Source organism: Lactuca virosa, chromosome 3, assembly GCF_052849685.1.
Source record: "Lactuca virosa cultivar CGN04683 chromosome 3, Lactuca_virosa_CGN04683_v6, whole genome shotgun sequence".
NCBI classification, from domain to species: Eukaryota; Viridiplantae; Streptophyta; class Magnoliopsida; order Asterales; family Asteraceae; genus Lactuca; species Lactuca virosa.
This window is the reverse complement of record NC_136428.1, coordinates 80,896,726-80,915,729: the sequence shown is the minus strand read 5'-3', so window position 1 is coordinate 80,915,729 and position 19,004 is coordinate 80,896,726. Positions and strand designations below refer to the sequence as shown.

The 19,004-nt window shown below is 35.7% G+C and overlaps 1 protein-coding gene and 1 non-coding gene across 2 annotated transcripts; both read left to right on the top strand.

Moving 5' to 3' along the window:
• Positions 1-698: 698 nt before the first annotated feature.
• Positions 699-6,710, top strand: LOC145166090 (callose synthase 12-like). The gene is made up of 3 exons (XM_079085018.1): positions 699-6,071; positions 6,166-6,237; positions 6,353-6,710. The coding sequence occupies exon 1, from the start codon at positions 788-790 to the stop codon at positions 6,056-6,058; it is 5,271 nt and encodes a 1,756-aa protein (XP_078941144.1). The 5' UTR covers positions 699-787; the 3' UTR covers positions 6,059-6,071; positions 6,166-6,237; positions 6,353-6,710.
• On the top strand, positions 3,747-3,826 carry LOC145168120 (small nucleolar RNA J33). Its single transcript, XR_013741707.1, has one exon. It is a non-coding gene; the product is annotated as a small nucleolar RNA J33 (small nucleolar RNA).
• Positions 6,711-19,004: the final 12,294 nt, after the last annotated feature.

The following is a 19,004-nucleotide window of genomic DNA, read 5'->3' as shown; positions in this document are numbered from 1 at the left end:
GTATTTTCCAAACCAAATTTTTTGAGTTCGCTTTTGCATGCTGCAATGTTGTTCCATACTCCCCTTATTTTTTGATTTGAGAGATAGTCATGAGGTTTATTGTAAAGGTTGTGAATTCCTTTTATGACTCGTAAAATATAAAGTGTAATCACGTAGTTTTTATCTATAATTGGATATATGTAAATAATGAAGATTAATGATTCAAATACTTTTCACACATATAATGCATAGAAACATGATTAATATTAAAATAACCTACCTTATTATGTAATCAAGTTTATACTAGTCGACAAAACGAACCTAAACAATAAAACATCATTACATATTTAAATATGATGATCAAGTCAAATGTCATTGAAATCAACATTACATATATGTATAAATCTGAATCTATTAAATCTAACGTCATATTCATTGTATATTTTTCAACATTTCAAGATACCTTAAATAAAGATGATATCATAATTAAGCTTACCTTATATTCTTAATATAAGTATTTCATAAATTTTAACAAAGTAAAATATACACCCTAAATAATATCTAAAGCTTTAAATAAATTCAAATTTGAATCTTAGAATATAATGTAATATACACCTGTATTCGAAAATTTGGGGCAAAGAAAAGATTAAAAGCGCGGAAGAAAAGGTCTAATCACGCGGTCACATGGCCCCACTACCTCCTGCTTTTTTCTATTCGTTTCTCCCAATCCAAATGTAACGTTTCCTTACAAGTTACAACCCTCACTCGTCTCATAGTCAAATTGTGCTCTCCGATCCCCACCTCCACGATGACCCACCGGCAGCGTCCTCCGCCGTCGCCGGAACCAGACTTATCTGATGAGTCTCCCTACAACATAATCCCAATCCACAATCTACTAGCAGATCATCCGTCCCTCCGTTTCCCAGAAGTTCGTGCTGCCACCGCTGCTCTACGGGCTGTTGGCGACCTACGCAGACCGCCCTTCATTCCATGGCAACCTCAATACGACCTCCTCGACTGGCTTGGCGCCTTCTTTGGTTTCCAATCGGACAACGTTTCAAACCAGCGGGAACACCTCGTTCTCCACCTCGCCAACGCCCAGATGCGGCTGCAGCCACCGCCAGACAATATCGATACTCTCGACCCCTCCGTGCTACGCCGCTTTCGCCGTAAGTTACTCAGCAACTACACCCACTGGTGCTCCTTCCTCGGCCGTAAATCCAACATCTGGATCTCTGACTCACGCCGCCAATTCTCCGCCTCCGACCACCGCCGTGAGCTTCTTTACGTTTCACTTTATCTACTCATTTGGGGTGAGTCCGCGAATCTCCGCTTTATACCTGAGTGTATTTGTTATATATTTCATCATATGGCTGAGGAGCTGAACAAAATTCTAGAAGATTACATCGATGAGAACACAGGTAGGCCTGTTTTGCCCTCAATTTCTGGGGAAAACGCATTCTTGAATCGCGTTGTTAAACCAATTTACGATACTGTTAAGGCCGAGGTAGCGAACAGTAAGAACGGCACAGCACCGCATTCAGATTGGCGGAATTACGATGATATAAACGAGTACTTCTGGAGCAGAAGGTGTTTCCAGAAATTGAAGTGGCCTATAGATATCGGGAGCAATTTCTTCGCAACAACAAGCAAAGGGAAGAGGGTAGGGAAGACAGGTTTCGTGGAGCAGAGATCCTTTCTGAACCTGTTTAGAAGCTTCGATAAGCTCTGGACTATGTTGTTTCTGTTTCTACAAGCTGCCATCATCGTTTCCTGGAGAGATCCAGACCATACTCCATGGAGGGCGTTAAAGAACAAAGACGCCCAAGCAAAAGTTCTAAGTGTGTTCATAACTTGGAGCTGTTTGCGGTTTCTGAAAGCTCTTCTTGATGCTGTGATGCAGTATAAACTCGTTTCCAGAGAGACGTACTGGCTTGGTGTAAGAATGGTGTTGAAGATCATTACTTCTGTTATCTGGATCATAATCTTCGTGGTGTTCTACACTAGAATCTGGAATCAAAAGAAGGATGATGGGCGTTGGTCAGGTGCAGCCAATAAACGAGTGGTAACTTTTCTTGAAGTCGCATTAGTGTTCATCCTCCCTGAAATTCTAGCTCTTCTTCTCTTCATTCTTCCATGGATTCGTAACTTCATTGAAAACACTAACTGGAGAATCTTCTACTTCATAACCTGGTGGTTCCAAAGTAGAACTTTTGTAGGCCGTGGTCTCCGTGAAGGTCTAGTAGACAACATAAAGTATTCTTTATTCTGGATCATTGTTCTTGCCACAAAGTTCTGTTTTAGTTACTTCTTGCAGATCAAACCAATGATTAAACCCACTAAAGATCTTCTAGACCTCACAGATGTCACATACGAATGGCACCAATTCTTTGGTAACAGCAACAGGTTTGCAGTAGGTCTTTTATGGCTACCAGTTGTCTTAATCTATCTCATGGACACACAAATCTGGTACTCCATTTACTCTTCCTTCGTGGGTGCTGCAGTTGGGCTTTTTAGTCATTTGGGTGAGATCAGAAATGTCCAACAACTAAGATTAAGGTTTCAGTTTTTCGCAAGTGCAATGCAGTTCAATCTTATGCCTGAAGAACAGTTGTTGAACACAAGAGGGACTTTTCGGTCAAAGTTCAAAGACATTATCTACAGATTGAAGCTAAGATATGGTCTTGGGAGACCATTCAAGAAACTCGAATCAAACCAAATCGAAGCTCATAAATTTGCTTTGATATGGAATGAAATCATTTTGACATTTAGAGAAGAAGACATTGTTAGTGATCTTGAAGTCGAGCTTCTTGAATTGCCTCAAAACACATGGAACATTAGAGTTGTACAATGGCCATGTTTGTTGCTGTGTAATGAGTTGCTTCTTGCTTTAAGCCAAGCAAAAGAGTTGGTTGATGCTCCCGATAGATGGCTATGGAAGAAAATCGGGAAAAACGAATACAGAAGATGTTCAGTTATTGAAACTTATGATAGTATCAGACACTTGCTTCTAACAATTGTACAATACAACACACAAGAACACTCAATCCTCACAACCCTATTTCAAGAAATCGATAACTCAATCAACATCGAAAAGTTCACCAAAACTTTCAACATGTACGCCCTCCCTACAATCCACACAAAGCTCATCACCCTCGTCGACCTCTTGATAAAGTCAAACAAAGATGTCAACAAAATAGTCAACACATTACAAGCACTTTACGAGGTTGTGATACGCGATTTCTTCAAAGAAAAAAGATCCATGAATGAGCTGAAAGAAGACGGTTTAGCCCCTCATAGGCCACTTTCAGGTGCGGGTTTACTTTTTGAGAATGCAGTCTCACTACCCGATTCAAAAAACGAAAGCTTTTACAGACAAACGCGAAGACTCCACACGATTTTGACTTCACGTGACTCCATGAACAACATTCCCGTGAATCTTGAAGCAAGAAGACGAATTGCATTCTTTAGTAACTCATTGTTCATGAACATGCCACATGCACCTCAAGTGGAGAAGATGATGGCTTTCAGTGTTTTGACACCTTACTACAATGAGGAAGTGGTGTACAACAAAGAACAGCTTCGAACTGAAAATGAAGATGGGGTTTCCACTCTTTATTATCTACAGACAATCTATGCAGATGAATGGGTGAACTTTTTGCAACGGATGCGTCGCGAAGGGATGCTGACCGAAGACGAGTTATGGACAAAAAAGTTAAGAGATTTGAGACTTTGGGCATCTTACAGAGGGCAGACACTTGCCCGAACTGTCAGGGGTATGATGTATTATTATCGGGCACTTAAAATGTTGGCTTTTCTTGATTCAGCTTCTGAAATGGACATTCGTGAAGGTGCGAAAGAATTAATTCCAGTGGGGGGTAGTGCCCGGGATTTAACCCGGGCAGATAGTCGGGTCAGTATGATGTTCAAAGGGCACGAATATGGAACAGCTTTAATGAAGTATACTTATGTGGTTGCGTGTCAGATATACGGGACCCAAAAGGCGAAAAAGGACCCACATGCTGATGAGATTCTGTATTTGATGAAAGAGCATGAAGCGTTACGTGTGGCGTATGTTGATGAGGTGGCGACGCCTGGTGGGACAGATTATTTCTCTGTTTTAGTCAAGTTTGACCAAAATCTTGGAAAAGAAGTTGAAGTTTATAGGGTCAAGTTACCGGGTCCGTTAAAACTCGGGGAAGGTAAACCTGAGAATCAAAATCACGCTCTGATTTTCACCCGTGGAGATGCTGTTCAAACCATTGACATGAATCAAGATAATTACTTTGAAGAAGCTTTGAAAATGAGGAATCTGTTAGAAGAATATAAACAAAAATACGGGATCCGGAAACCGAATATTTTAGGAGTCCGTGAAAACATCTTCACAGGGTCCGTTTCTTCACTCGCATGGTTCATGTCAGCTCAAGAAACGAGTTTTGTGACTTTGGGTCAACGGGTCCTTGCGAACCCGTTGAAGATCCGTTTACATTACGGGCACCCGGATGTATTCGATCGCTTCTGGTTCATGACACGTGGCGGAATCAGCAAAGCTTCAAGATTGATCAACTTAAGTGAAGACATTTTTGCAGGGTTTAATTGCACTTTAAGAGGCGGAAATGTAACCCACCATGAGTATATTCAAGTTGGAAAAGGTCGCGATGTGGGTTTAAATCAAGTCTCCATGTTTGAAGCCAAAGTTGCAAGTGGAAACGGTGAACAAGTTTTGAGTAGAGATGTATACAGATTGGGTCAACGCCTTGACTTTTTCAGAATGCTTTCTTTCTTCTACACCACAGTTGGATTCTTCTTCAACACCATGATGATTTCTTTAACTGTATACGCGTTCTTGTGGGGCCGATTATATCTCGCATTAAGCGGGGTTGAAAATTCGGTTTCGGAAAACGCAAATACAAATAACGCGTTGGGGACGATTTTAAACCAACAGTTTATTGTCCAGCTTGGACTTTTCACAGCTTTACCAATGATTGTCGAAAATACCCTCGAACACGGTTTTCTCGCAGCTATTTGGGATTTCATCACAATGCAGTTACAGCTCTCGTCTGTTTTTTATACATTTTCGTTGGGCACACGTTCGCATTACTTCGGGCGGACGATTCTACACGGTGGAGCGAAATATCGGGCAACCGGGCGGGGGTTTGTTGTCCAACACAAATCATTCGCTGAAAATTACCGATTATACGCGCGAAGTCATTTCATAAAAGCGATCGAACTCGGTTTAATCCTAACTGTTTATGCTGCTTATAGCCCCGTGGCTAAAGGAACCTTCACTTACATCGCGTTAACTATTTCAAGTTGGTTTCTCGTGGTTTCATGGATCATGGCTCCGTTTGTGTTCAACCCATCCGGATTCGACTGGTTGAAAACCGTATACGATTTCGATGATTTCATGAACTGGATCTGGTTTCGAGGAAGTGTGTTTGCAAAACCGGAAGAAAGCTGGGAACAATGGTGGTATGAAGAACAAGATCATTTAAGAACAACGGGTTTACTCGGGAAAATATTCGAAATCATTTTGGATCTTCGATTCTTTTTCTTTCAATACGGGATTGTTTACCAGTTAGGGATTGCAGCTGGAAGCAAAAGTGTTGCGGTTTATATTCTTTCGTGGATTTACATAATTGTGGCTCTTGCGATATATTCGGCGATTGTGTATGCGCGCGATAAGTACTCTGCGAAAGAGCATATTTACTATCGGCTTGTGCAGTTTCTTGTGATTGTGATTGGGATTTTGATAATTATCGCGTTGTTGGAGTTTACGAGTTTTCGGTTTCTTGATATTTTGACTAGTTTGTTGGCGTTTGTTCCTACTGGGTGGGGGTTTTTGTTGATTGCTCAAGTGTTTAGGCCGATTTTGGAGAAGAGTTTTATATGGGCGACTGTTGTGTCGGTTGCAAGGACTTATGATACGATGTTTGGGGTGGTTGTGTTGATGCCTGTGGCGGCTTTGTCGTGGTTGCCGGGGTTGCAGTCGATGCAAACGAGGATCTTGTTTAATGAAGCGTTTAGTAGAGGGTTGAGGATATTTCAGATTGTTGTTGGAAAGAAATCCAAAAGTTGAAGTGTCATTCGAGGTAAAATATATATATATATATATATATATATATATATTTTAAATGTTTTGTAGTTATGATGATGATGATAATGATGATGATGATGGTTTTGCAGGGTTTGTTCGGATGGATATATTTGGGTAGAGTTTGTAGAAGCAGGGGTGAGGTGTTTGTTATATAAACAGAGGTTTGTATTTTATTTTCTCTTGATGTTAAATAAAGGTGAAATGAAGTAGTGTCTTGAGGATCCATGCATGATAATTGTATGGATTTATTTAATAATAAATATATTTGTTGTACAGGTTTGTTTGATGTGGGGGATGATATGATGGAAGGAGTATATATACAAAATATAGAAGTTGAGATGATGGTGTACAGGCTTGTTGATTTTTTCATTAGCAGCATGTGAAAAAAGTCTACTTACTTGTGTAGTTAAAAATTAAAATGAGAGATGATCACTAGACAATATTTTTGGTAAATCTGATTTGTTTATTTGTGAATTTTGTGTATTTTCTTGTTTAACTAGACGATATTTTTTTTTGGACGGATAGTTGTTTGTCAACAACTAACTGCACATGAGAGTTGAGACTCATGTTGAGTAGATTGGAGGTTATTCTATTTCTATGTGTTTAATTAAATATCTTAATGACTTTTGCAGCATTTAAGGATTGGTTGGGTGTTTTGTTGTCATAATAATTTCTATCTTCCTAAATCAATTTTGTATGATAGTAATGCTTCCTGGACCAGGTGTCATGGGGCAGAGAAAGTCGAGATTTTTAGCTCATAAATTAAATGCTTTCTTAAAAGTTAACAAATTATTTGTTTATTGTCTTCAAAACGGTTTCACATCTTCCATCAAAGAAATGAAAAGAACGCTTTCTGTTTGTGAGTTATGAGTTTTCGAATTTCCCTATGAATGAGAGGCCTGCGGAGGGATCGCAATTCACCAAAGATGTTAAGATGATATGCTCTTTAAAAAATGTTCTTTTATTTTTACCAAAGTAGTAAAATTTGAGCCAATAGTGGAATAAGCCAGCGAGAAGTAACTAAGCATGTACCACACATCTTTAATGTTAGAAATAATTAAGGAATAACAAGTTGGTCATTTTCTGTAGTCGCATATTGGCAGGGGAAAGGACCTTAAGTGAGTTTAACGACACCATCCAATTTTAATTCGATCGGCCACGTGACAGTCTGTTTATTCCACGCCTCAGAGTCTTTAACCTCCCTCCCTCCCTCCCTCCTTATCTCTCTCCGTGTGTGTATGAATTTGTAAGACTTTTGATTGTCAACTAAAAATATTTATTAAAATATGCCGTATTTATGGACCAAAACTCGTATTTATTTAAACACATATATTCAATCAAATTATCTGAATTTTCCCAACCATTGGTTCGCATTGGGAGAAAGGTGTTGGAATCGGTCACACTAATCGTGTCTTATTGTGATTTATTTGAAAAATTATTGTGAACAAAACAAACATGTAGTGATGTTTATACTAAGCCTTGGCCACCACGAGATATGAATCTTTTATCTAGGGGTGACTGGTGAGCATTGTTTGGTTTTTCGCTGAAACCAAAAAGTTCGGTTTTTTAGTTTGAAAAAACCAAATTCTATTTTTTTTTCCAGTTAGTTTTTTTAGGTTTTCCATTAATAAATTATTAGACTCGGTTCATTTGATTTTAAAAGCTCGTATACTTATTTAATATATATTTAAGTACAAATATGTAATATGTTTTATTCGTTTTAAACAAAATGGATATTACTGTAAAACAAAAAGGTGTCTGTTATTCTTTTTTATATGCGTGCCAATTTAATACTCATTTACAAATAATCATCCCGAGATTGAATTAACTATTTTCTTTTATTTTATAGTATCAAAAAAGTCTCCACTTTTAACTCTCACAATCGAGTTGAGATATATATGATTTGAATCTTTTCAAAATTTTAACACTCTAACCCTCCTATCATATACACGCTTCACCACACATAGAATATTAATTTTTATTATTCTATGGATAACTTTACAAATGTTGTAATATTTATATATAAAACGATGTCATTTTGTGTACTTCAGTTCGGTTTGCTTTTTTATTTCGGTTTCTCGATATAGAAAAACCAAACCAAACATAAAAAAAATCAGTTTTTCTAAAAACAAAAACCAAACCATTGGTTTTTCAAATAGTTCGGTTTTCTTGGTTATGGTTTTTTGGGTTTTTTTTTTTTTTTTTGGTTTTTTGTTTCGGTCTTTTTTTTTTAAACACCCCTACCTTTATCTTTGGTTTTCTATGGTTAAATTTTCAACTTTATAGGTTAAGTTTGTACTGTATAAAACTACTTTTATAACTATTTGAGGGTTTTAAAATATTGACCCAATTTATGCTTGAGTGCTAGTTGAACATTTGAAAAGTTATTTTGCACAAATCCGACTTGATTAATATTATAAAATAACAACTAACAGTAAATCGTTTGCTCCATAAATCATTTATCTTTTAATTGTATTCAATAGACATTTTTTTAGGTTTTCATTACTCTATTGAGATATATTTCAACCGCGCGACATTGATTCCTACGAGTCTTCACTGTGACATCAAATATGACCAAATTTGTTCATTTAGGTCTATCTAACTTGACATTGCATCCACTGCCATAACATAATTACGGTTTGGAAAATATATCTTTTTTCATGGGCGATGGGCCTAGTACAGTCGATCAAGTGGTAACTAGTTTCCTATGTATTTTATTCTTATTTTCTAATTTCTAAATGTATCTCTTTTTCTTTTTTCTCTATCGTTTTACAATCTGTTTTCGAAAAATCTTAGCGGAAAATTATCATAAATGTTTTTCCAAAAGTAATGTTCCTCTTCTTTCCACCACTTTGAATTTAAAATAAATTAACAACATGAAAATTGCAAATAACATTCTCTAACATAAATAATAAATTCAACAAAAATAAGTTTAAAATGTGAATTTTTGTAGCAGAAAATAACATTCTAAAAATATGATACGGTATAAAACATGAATTATAATTAAGCTAGATATAGATTACATAGATTTTCTATTAGAAGTTGCTCCATATAAAAATGTACATTGAGTATACCTTTAGCTTATCTCTGATTTCATGCCCCCTTAACCCCATTTCTCGTTTTGATATATATATATATATATATATATATATATATATATATATATATATATATATATATATATATATATATATATATATATATATATATATATATATATAGGAATGAGATCAGTTGAGAACTCATAGTTTCCCGACAACCCGAGAACTAAAAGTGGAGCGTTGGATCAAAAATAATTCATTAAGGACATGATCGTCATTTTACCAATCTCATTTAATGGTTAATTTTTTGTGTTATTTAATATATTAATATAAATGTCTAAAAATTGACATCATAAATCACATTTTCAGATTTTTTTAAATATAGTATTTTTCGTTTTTTTAAAAGAAAGTGCTGATTTTTTAATTTTTTTTTATAGAAAACATGAGTTTTTGAAAAAAAAAGTTGAAAAAAATATTTTTTTTTAAAAACTGCAATTTTTTAAAAAAAACTGCATTTTTTTATCGAAAAAAACTGCAATTTTTTTTTAAAGAAAATTGCAATTTTTAAAAAAAAACTCCATTTTTAAATAAAAAAACTGCAATTTTTTCAAAAAAACTGCAAGTTTTTTTAAAGAAAGTTACATTTTTTTTTTCAAAAAAAACGCATTTAAAAAAAACTGCAATTTTATTCACTAATCTATAAACACAATACAATAAGTATTTTATTCGATACAATATAAAATATAAAAAACAAAAAAATGCTACAAAATTTCAAAGCGTTTTCATGTTTTCGTGTCAATATTTCCATATTTTCTTCAATTTATCATTTTTCACCTCTTCAATATTCACCACAACTTCTTCCAAAATCTACAAGAAATTTAAAAAGAAATTGATTGATGCAAAAACACTCACAAAAATACATATGTGATTTACATGTGAATCACATGTAATTCATATGTGATTTACATGTGAATCACATGTAATTCATTTGTGAATTACATGTGGTTTACATGTGATTCACATGTAAATCACATATGAATTACATATGTTAATTACATGTAATTCATATGTGATTTACATGTGAATCACATGTAATTCATATGTGAATTACATGTGATTTATATGTAAATCACATGTGATTCATATGTGAATTACATGTGAATCACATGTAATTCATACGTCAATTACATGTGATTTACATGTGTATCACATGTGATTCATATGTAGTTTACATGTGAATCACATGTAATTCGTATGTGATTCGCTTGTGAATTACATGTGATTCATATGTGAATTACATGTGATTCACTTGAGATTTACATGTGAATATGTCATATTTTATTCATATATGTATATATCATGTTATATTCACATATGAATCTATCATGAAATATAATATACCGCATAACATTCACATATAAATATCTAACCATATAGAATTCCAGGGAATTGAGTAGTGAGGGAAATATTTTTTTTTATATGTGTGTAAACGATTGCATTTCACATGTGATTATATCATGTAAAATTCACATATGGTTATATAATGTGATATTTACATGTGGTTATACAGGAAAATTACAAATTTGGTCCTCATATTATATTTTTTTTTTCAGTTTTTGTCCAAGGTCAAAATGGACATTTTAAAAAAAAATAGCAGTTATGCTATTAACTTAGATGAGAAGGGAGAAAAAGCATTATGAGTTATGAACCAGTGAAACATGTCAAAAATATTAAAAAAAAAGGAAAGAAAGTGAGTTCCTTTATAGCCTAGGTACACTTTTACCAAAATATGTATTTCAAAGAATGTAACTTTTAACCTTGTGCAAAAAAAAAAAAAAAAACTACTTACAGCCAATCAAGCATGCTACAGAGCCACTTCTCAGGAAGGCTGCTGGGATTTACACCAGGTGGAAGAAATCTCTATTTCTCATATTTGTCACAACAAACCCAATCTTCATTCACTACAGGAGCTACCATAGGGACAACTGCATCAGAAACTAGCCCATTGCCCATTACCGTCACATGTGAAGATGGTTTTTCACTTTTCTTTCCAATTAATCTCTCTCCAGATAAACTATCATTTTCCTAACACCATAAAAACTTACAATAGTAAATTAGCATGTGTGAATTCAAGTATACATAACTATTTACATATAATAAAGAGAATTCATTTACCCAATGATTAATAAATATTAACTACTTATACTTATAAGTTTTAATAATCAAAATACATGTTGATAATTCAATAACCAACTACTCATAGTTGCAATTAGATGATTCAATCACTAAGTACCAATACCTATAAAATTTAAGAATCAAAATGCATATTGACCAAATGCACTTAACAGAAATCAATGTGCATATTTTTACGTAATTGACTTTGCTAATATAAATAAGAAACTAAGATGGTTAGATTCACAAATTTATTTTCACTTTCACATTAACTTAACACAGAAAACATACACGATATACTAGATCAGTATTCACAACAATTAAGTTAAAGTTTAGTTCATTGAAAAACAAACATACAAATTGAACTTAGAAATTGATACCTTAGGGCGGGGAGTCGAGATTGTCTTCGATAGATGAAAAATCTACAATTTCAAAATCTAAAGTCATACAAATCACAATTAAAGTTTTAGTTTTAGATCATACTATGATTTATTTCCAACAGATTATCACATGAACAGATTGCAGTAAATCACAATTAAAGTTTTAGATCATACAAATCTTCGTTTCTTCTAAGGAAACCAAATAATCTTGGTATTGATTTAAATGCGTGTGTTGTAATCTTCTTTATCTCAAATTCAACAGATGAAAAGAAGGCAAACAAATTTATTTAAAAAAAAGTTTTTTTTTTCTTTATAGAAAATTGAGCAAAGTACCTGTTAAGGAATTTTAGTTTGGCCTTCTTCATGATGCCACTCTTTGTATTGCCAATGTTACTACTAGGGCCTCTTACACTTGAAGACATGTCAACAAACTACCAATTTAATTAAATTATGTAAAACTAATTAATAATAAAATTTAATTGAGTTGTATATGGAAATGGATTCATGGTACCTCCCCAAAAACCCCTTTTGTTGGTGGAGGGTGGCACCTTGGTGCACAATTCTGTCGACTTTGCTTCTCTGTCATTCATAATAACATAAGAAATAAGAATGATGAAGAATATAAAAAAGACAGTTTATGGGTTCAACAAAGAAAATGGTCTCCGTATATTCTCTAATCTCTTAATCTAGGGATGTGAGTTTCTAAATCTAATCAGGTAAACAGGGAACATCATAAAATTATGAACACGCAAATTAACAAGTACAACTGCTTCTAATGATAACATCTTAGAGCAATAATCAATGAATATTTTACTATAAGAAACTTAAATCACGATTATAACCAACACATCAATGATCAGATGGTTTTCCTGCTAAATCCCTAAGAGAATGAAGAACTGCATCTTTTGAAATCTGGTTAGATCCAAACATGACTGTAGCAGCCATGGCAGGGGTAGAAACGGTATATTCTAGACGAGAAGTACACTCCAAAACTGCATTCCAAGTGTCCTGAAGTGCATCAGAGAAATACCTTCGTATTTGGGAGATCTGGAACTGATTACATTGGAATTGTCAAAGAATATGAGATACATGCAAAAAAATAGTGTTTTAATGGAACGCTTATTTGATGTTCAACATTAGAGTTCTAACATCCAAATGCCAAACACTATACAAGCAAAAGCCAACCAAGTGAAAAACATACAAAGACCACGAAAATAAATTACCTCTTGTTCATGTCGAATCGTGATAGCAAACTGTGGTGCTGCAACCTTGTTAATCAGCCTCTTATATTCACCGGACCAAAAAGTCCAAGAAAATTCCGTCACCACACTTCTGAACTTATCAATCAACGACATTAACAAAGTCGCTATCGCCGACGCTGACGTGATTAAACTTCTGAATCACGTCTTCGAGACCGGAAGATCAGAGGTGAAGGAGAATCGGGAGGCCCGGAGCGATCGGACCTCTGGCTGATTTATTAGGGCACGAAACTTTGAGTGAGACGAATGACGCAACCACCGCGTTGTTCAATCTATCAATCATCGGGGGATCTTCAATGAAGGCAGTGGTTGTTGACAGAGGTAGGGTGGTTGTTGGAGGGAGGAGGGAGGCGGTTGACGAAGAGGGAGGATGTTGGTGAAGAACACGATACATTGAGAGAGAGAGAGAGAGAGAGAGAGAGAGAGAGAGAGAGAGAGAGAGAGAGAGAGAGAGAGAGAGAGAGAGAGAGAGAGAGATTATTAGATCTGAGTGTTTAGGGACGTGATAATCTAATACCTGATTTACCCTTGTGATATTTGTTAAAAACCCATATACACCATTCAGACTTTTCTTAATTACCAGATTGACATTAAAAATCTCAGCCCTTAAAAGTTTTGATCTAATGGTCCACTTTTAGTTCTCGGGAATATATGAGTTCTCAAATGATCATTCATATATATATATATATATATATATATATATATATATATATATATATATATATATATATATATATATATATATATATAAACCTTCATAATAGCACCTTCCACTTGATGACAATCAATTGATATTCTTTACATTGAACTTGTTTGATCACATATACAACATATTATAAGGTACCATTATGGCATTAACACAACCACCCAAAGTATCTTACACTAATAGACTTAACAAATTTGAATGAACTTATTTCTAACAACCTCAAAATTTCAAACGTCCAGACTAACCAGGACTTTGGTGATTAATTAAATGTAAATATTAAAATATAGATCATATATAACACACATCAACTAATGATAGATTTGTCTAAATTACTATAAGAGACATGAACACTTGAATTGGTCAATCAAAATATATAAAATATCTTAAATTTAATATATGAAATTAAACAAATGAAATTGTACACCAAACTGCTTCTTCTGCTATGCTGAATCATAATATTCTACATTCAAGAACAATGTCATGGAGAGCGATGAACCCATGGACAATTAATTCCATGCATATTCCGCTGATCAGTTTTCTCTAAGCAGCTCCATGCAATAGCACTTGTACTCGTTGCATTAAGCATAGCAAAGCTCACTTAGTTATTTGGTGATATTGGCATGTCTTTTATATTTACAAACGTGAAAAGTTTGAGCCGATGGGGAAATAAGCAACAGGAATTGGTGCGCTTTTTTTGCTCTTCTTCACCTTTGCATCGTGGTCACCATCAATGTTCTCAACTTTTCTTGATGTATCATTTTTATCATTTCCTTCGTCCACAACCTTGTTTGCACCCGAAAAACAACTAAAGAAACCTGATAAAATAGCCATCTTTATATATCAAAGAAAATGAAGAAGTGGAAATTTTCTAGTTAAAATCTGTTCTTGCAAAAAGTTTTCTTGAAGTGAGTTCTCAATGTTATGACTTATACCCTTAAATCTGGGATATTTATACACCAAAAAGAATCAATTTCTTGTAATTAAACTTCCCAATAATATCTATGGCGTGCGGAGGAGGATGATGAAATATAGTAAGAAATGTATGTCTTTACTTTTCTGGAAATTTTCTTTGTTTTAGTCAAACATATTGTACGAAAGTCACTTTCTAAGGCTTGGCCGCCAAGAAAAAAATAGTGGACCTCAATTTAATAGTTATTTCCTCTTAGTTTCAAAATTAGAATTGCATTTTACAAAACCGTGTTTTATTGATTTTTTTTTTCTGAAAAATAAAATAAATCCACATGAATCTGGGAATTAGAAGTAGTTTATCTCACTTTAAAATTAGAGCGAGCTTTGAATTTTGATTCAACAAGTTTCTCCTTCATTTATTAAATAAACAAACTTTCTACTAAACAGTTCACACTTCGATAAAGATTAAATTCGTTTAGAACCTTACAAAAAACTTTATCCATATAATATTTTGCATGCATGCATCTATTTATTCACTCAGATTATAGGAAATTTGCCAACCATTTCTTTTCTTGGCGGGGGATGAGGGTGTTGAAATTGGTCACACAAAACATCATATTCTGATTCAGACATTTGAAACGTTAATTTTTATTATTTTATTATTTTATTTTTTTTATTTTTATTTTTTTTATAAAAATAATTTATATATTAGTTTATAGTTCAATACATATCGATTGAAGGCAAACGAGCAACAAGCTGCGCCGCTAGCCCTTTCTGGATGGCAAAACCAATTCTTTTGAAAACAATATTTGTGGATCTAGGAGATATGACATTAGAATGCATGACCCGCTGGACTCTATTGAGGAGCTCCACCGCCTCTGGTGCGAGAAAACCAAATGTATCGAATGCAAAAGGTACAAACACATGTTGATTTTCTATACATGCATTCCCGTGCTTAACCACTTTGCACGCAACGACTTTCAAAGCGACATGCCCCGTTGTGAAACTCCCGCTCCCCAAACCAATGAGAGGAGAGACCCCAGTAAGATCCACGCACGCATGCTTCCCTCCTATCCATCCAAAGACCAAAATGTCAGCCGGTCTAAGTGTAGACCTTCCATCCTGCGGGTCCGTCAAAAAGTTCACTGGCTCTTCTTTCTTCACAGAAATACCAGCACGCCGACAAGCATCAAAGAGAACATTCCGAACCACATCATGTCTGTACTTGAAACCATGAAGCTCTCTACAATGAACCGCGTGTTCCCCAAAGGTATCCAAACATGCCTTGCGGCAAACTGGACATATCTCGTCAATTGGGAATAGGGGAATCATGAGGCGGTAACGAAGGATAGTTCGGTACTCCACAAGAGATATATGCTGGCCAAGACCATCAATAGGGATAGTTAGCAGAAAATCCTGAGCATGAGGTGCCCGCAGACACTCAAAGACTGCTTTCTGTCTGACAGTCATGTCGAAGTCGACTTCCATATCTTGGACGATTTTGCTAAAAAGGGCACACGCCAAAGTTTTTTGGGATTTAGGGGGGGGGGGATGTCCTTATTAGTGAAACTGCTATAGTCAAATCCCGAAATCATATCGCGAAGACGAGTCATAGCACATAGGTAATCAGAGTCCATACCACATACGCCACTGTCACGTAAGATGTGATCTTGTAATGCCCAAGATTGGGCCCTCGAGGCTACAAATGCGTAGGAGGAAACTTCGTATGCCGAGTACAAACCCAAACCGCCGAAACGAATAGGTAAGGAAGCCAGGCACCATTGAATATCTCCAAAGAAGGGGCCTCCACATACCACCATATCCTCGATAGACATGCGCAATCCTTTGTCAAAGAACAAAGATGCCGCTTCTATGTGTACTGGCTGGCATGTCCTTAAACCAAAGAAAAGTTTTGCAATGCCCATACAGGATCGAAGCAAAATGAGCTCACTTTGCGGGTCACATAGTTGTGGAAGAAGGCCCATCAAATCAACATCATTGACCGCTCTCTTCATGGCCAGCCCGTTAATAAACCCTGCATCTCTGCTAACAGCCCCCCCCCCCCCCCCCCAAGGAGCTTCACCCCCAAAGAAGGTCTCCATATATCCGTTGGGAATAAATCGACACGAAGCTTCCTACCATCACAGGAGGGCCAAAAAATCTCCGTTTTCTTGATGTTCAACTCAAGACCCAAGCCTGGACCATGCAACCGAATAATGTTCAACACTCTAGCCACCTCCTCTGAATCCCCAATGACAGTCCCATCATCTAGATACCAAGCATGGAGAAGGAGCTTACAATTGTCTCTAATCTTGTGCACAAGCGGGTGCAAAACGAAGGCAAAAAGAAGAGGGCCTAAGGGGTCACCTTGCTGCACCCCAGTGGCAGACCATATATGTAGGTCTCCGATATAAAGTCTCACTGCTTGCCCGTACAAGGAATTCACCCACAAAGAAATGGAAGGGCACATCTTTTTAACCTCGTGGAGCAATGCTGATTGATCCACCAAGTTAAAGGCATTCGAGAAATCAACAGTCAACATTACAAGAGACCCATCAGCATGGTGTTCACTCAACACCCTATTGGCACTGTGTAACACAGCCTCAGCACCGCTGGATACACCAACCCCAAACTGAAAATCATTAAGGTACTTGGCCATTTCTTTACCCACACCTTTCATGGCAACCTTGGAAACCAGACGTCTCCATATAGTGCCTACTGCAATCGGGCGAATCCCGTTGTCAGGTTTAAGTAGAGGCATGAGAGGAGCGGACGCAACAAGCGATGTTTGTACTATTAGTGGCAAGAAACCAACATGTAGGTACTAGGTAGAGATGTTTGTATGAACCCTTGGCCACTAAGGGAAAGCAACTCTCTATATATTGAGTGAATATCTTTCGTATTTCTAGATATTTTTACAACTTTAGAGGTTCAATGTGCACATATAAACTATTTCTATAATTATTTGTGCAGACCAAATTTAGCACTATCCTATCTATCCTATATATAAGACCCTATGTAAGCATTTGAGAGGTATCTTAATTCTTGAAATTCAATAAACAATTCCTTTTAAATACTTTTGTTACTCTTGCTTTCATATTGAGCACCATATATCATATATGCATATACCAACATAATTAACGTACATGTTAGCATATGTACAAAATGATCATTGCATATATTATGATTTATAAAATTATAAAATACGAATTTGTTTGAATAAATCACGTTACATGTTTCACAAATATAATATACAGTAAATTACATGAATAGCCCATGTGGTTTGGACCAATCTACAAATTTTATCCTTATCTTTTGTTTTTCATTCGGCCAATCCATAAAAGTTTAATTTGTTGCGTCTTTCGTCCCTCCCATTAACAATGTTTCACTTTCGCCGTTAATCCATGGTAAAATGACTAATGTACTTTTTTCTTCTACATTTATTTGTAACATCCTGTTTCCTGTCATTTCTTATTTCAGGGCTGTGGGCCGGAAGTCGATTTTGTAAGGGCTTTGGGCCTTAAGGATGTAATGTTTAAACCTTTTGGAAGGAGGCAATGATGGTTGCGAGATATTAACCTTTGAATTATGTTTCGGGCCGAAGGGTAAAAAAAAGGGAAAAATCATAGGTCGGGGCCTTGCATGAAATATGGATTTTTGTTCCATAAGTTTTTAGTCCAATATATCTAGATAATATTGTGGGGCTCTTCAATACCTTTCTGTGGATATAAAGAACGCCAAAATCGAAGTTGAAACGAAGAAGTTATAGCATTTTGAATATGGTCTTGGAGGTTGTAGTACACTTGGCGTACTAGCAGATCAGAATACGTATTCAAGAGCATATGATGGGCGTACGCGATCAGATGCCTAACCCTAATTTGAGGGTTTTGAGCCCCATTTTAGTTCCTTAACTCCCCCAAACCATTTCCATTCTCAGCCTCCACCTCTCCAATACCATCCCTTGAAACCCTCACCCTAGTTTGAGCCTTATGAGCAGAAAAAGACATTTTTGAGTGCTTTGGAGTGTTCTTGGTGCATCTTGGAGAAGAAGGAGCTCATTGGAGAAGTGTTGGTTGCATTGGAGCTTATAGATCCAGACCTTGTTCACCTTGATCTTTATCCTAGAGGTATAAAGCTTGAATCTTGATGATGTATTTGTTAGATCTAGCTAGTTTTTGATGTTATGAGCTTTTGGTCACTTTAATGCATAAAGTTTAAATCTTGAAAGTTTGTGACCTTGTTATGGATAAAGTTGGAAACTTGGACTTAAAGGATTCAGTAAGAAAGATTCACTTTTGGTCCTTTTGAAACTTAAAAGACTAGATCTTTGTTACTTGGACCATTCTAATGGATAAAATTAGAAACTTTATCCATTATAGAGCTATTAGGAACCATAAAAATGTGATCTTGGTCCTTCTAACCCTTCCATGCAAGAGCTATGATGTCTTAATGGATTAATAA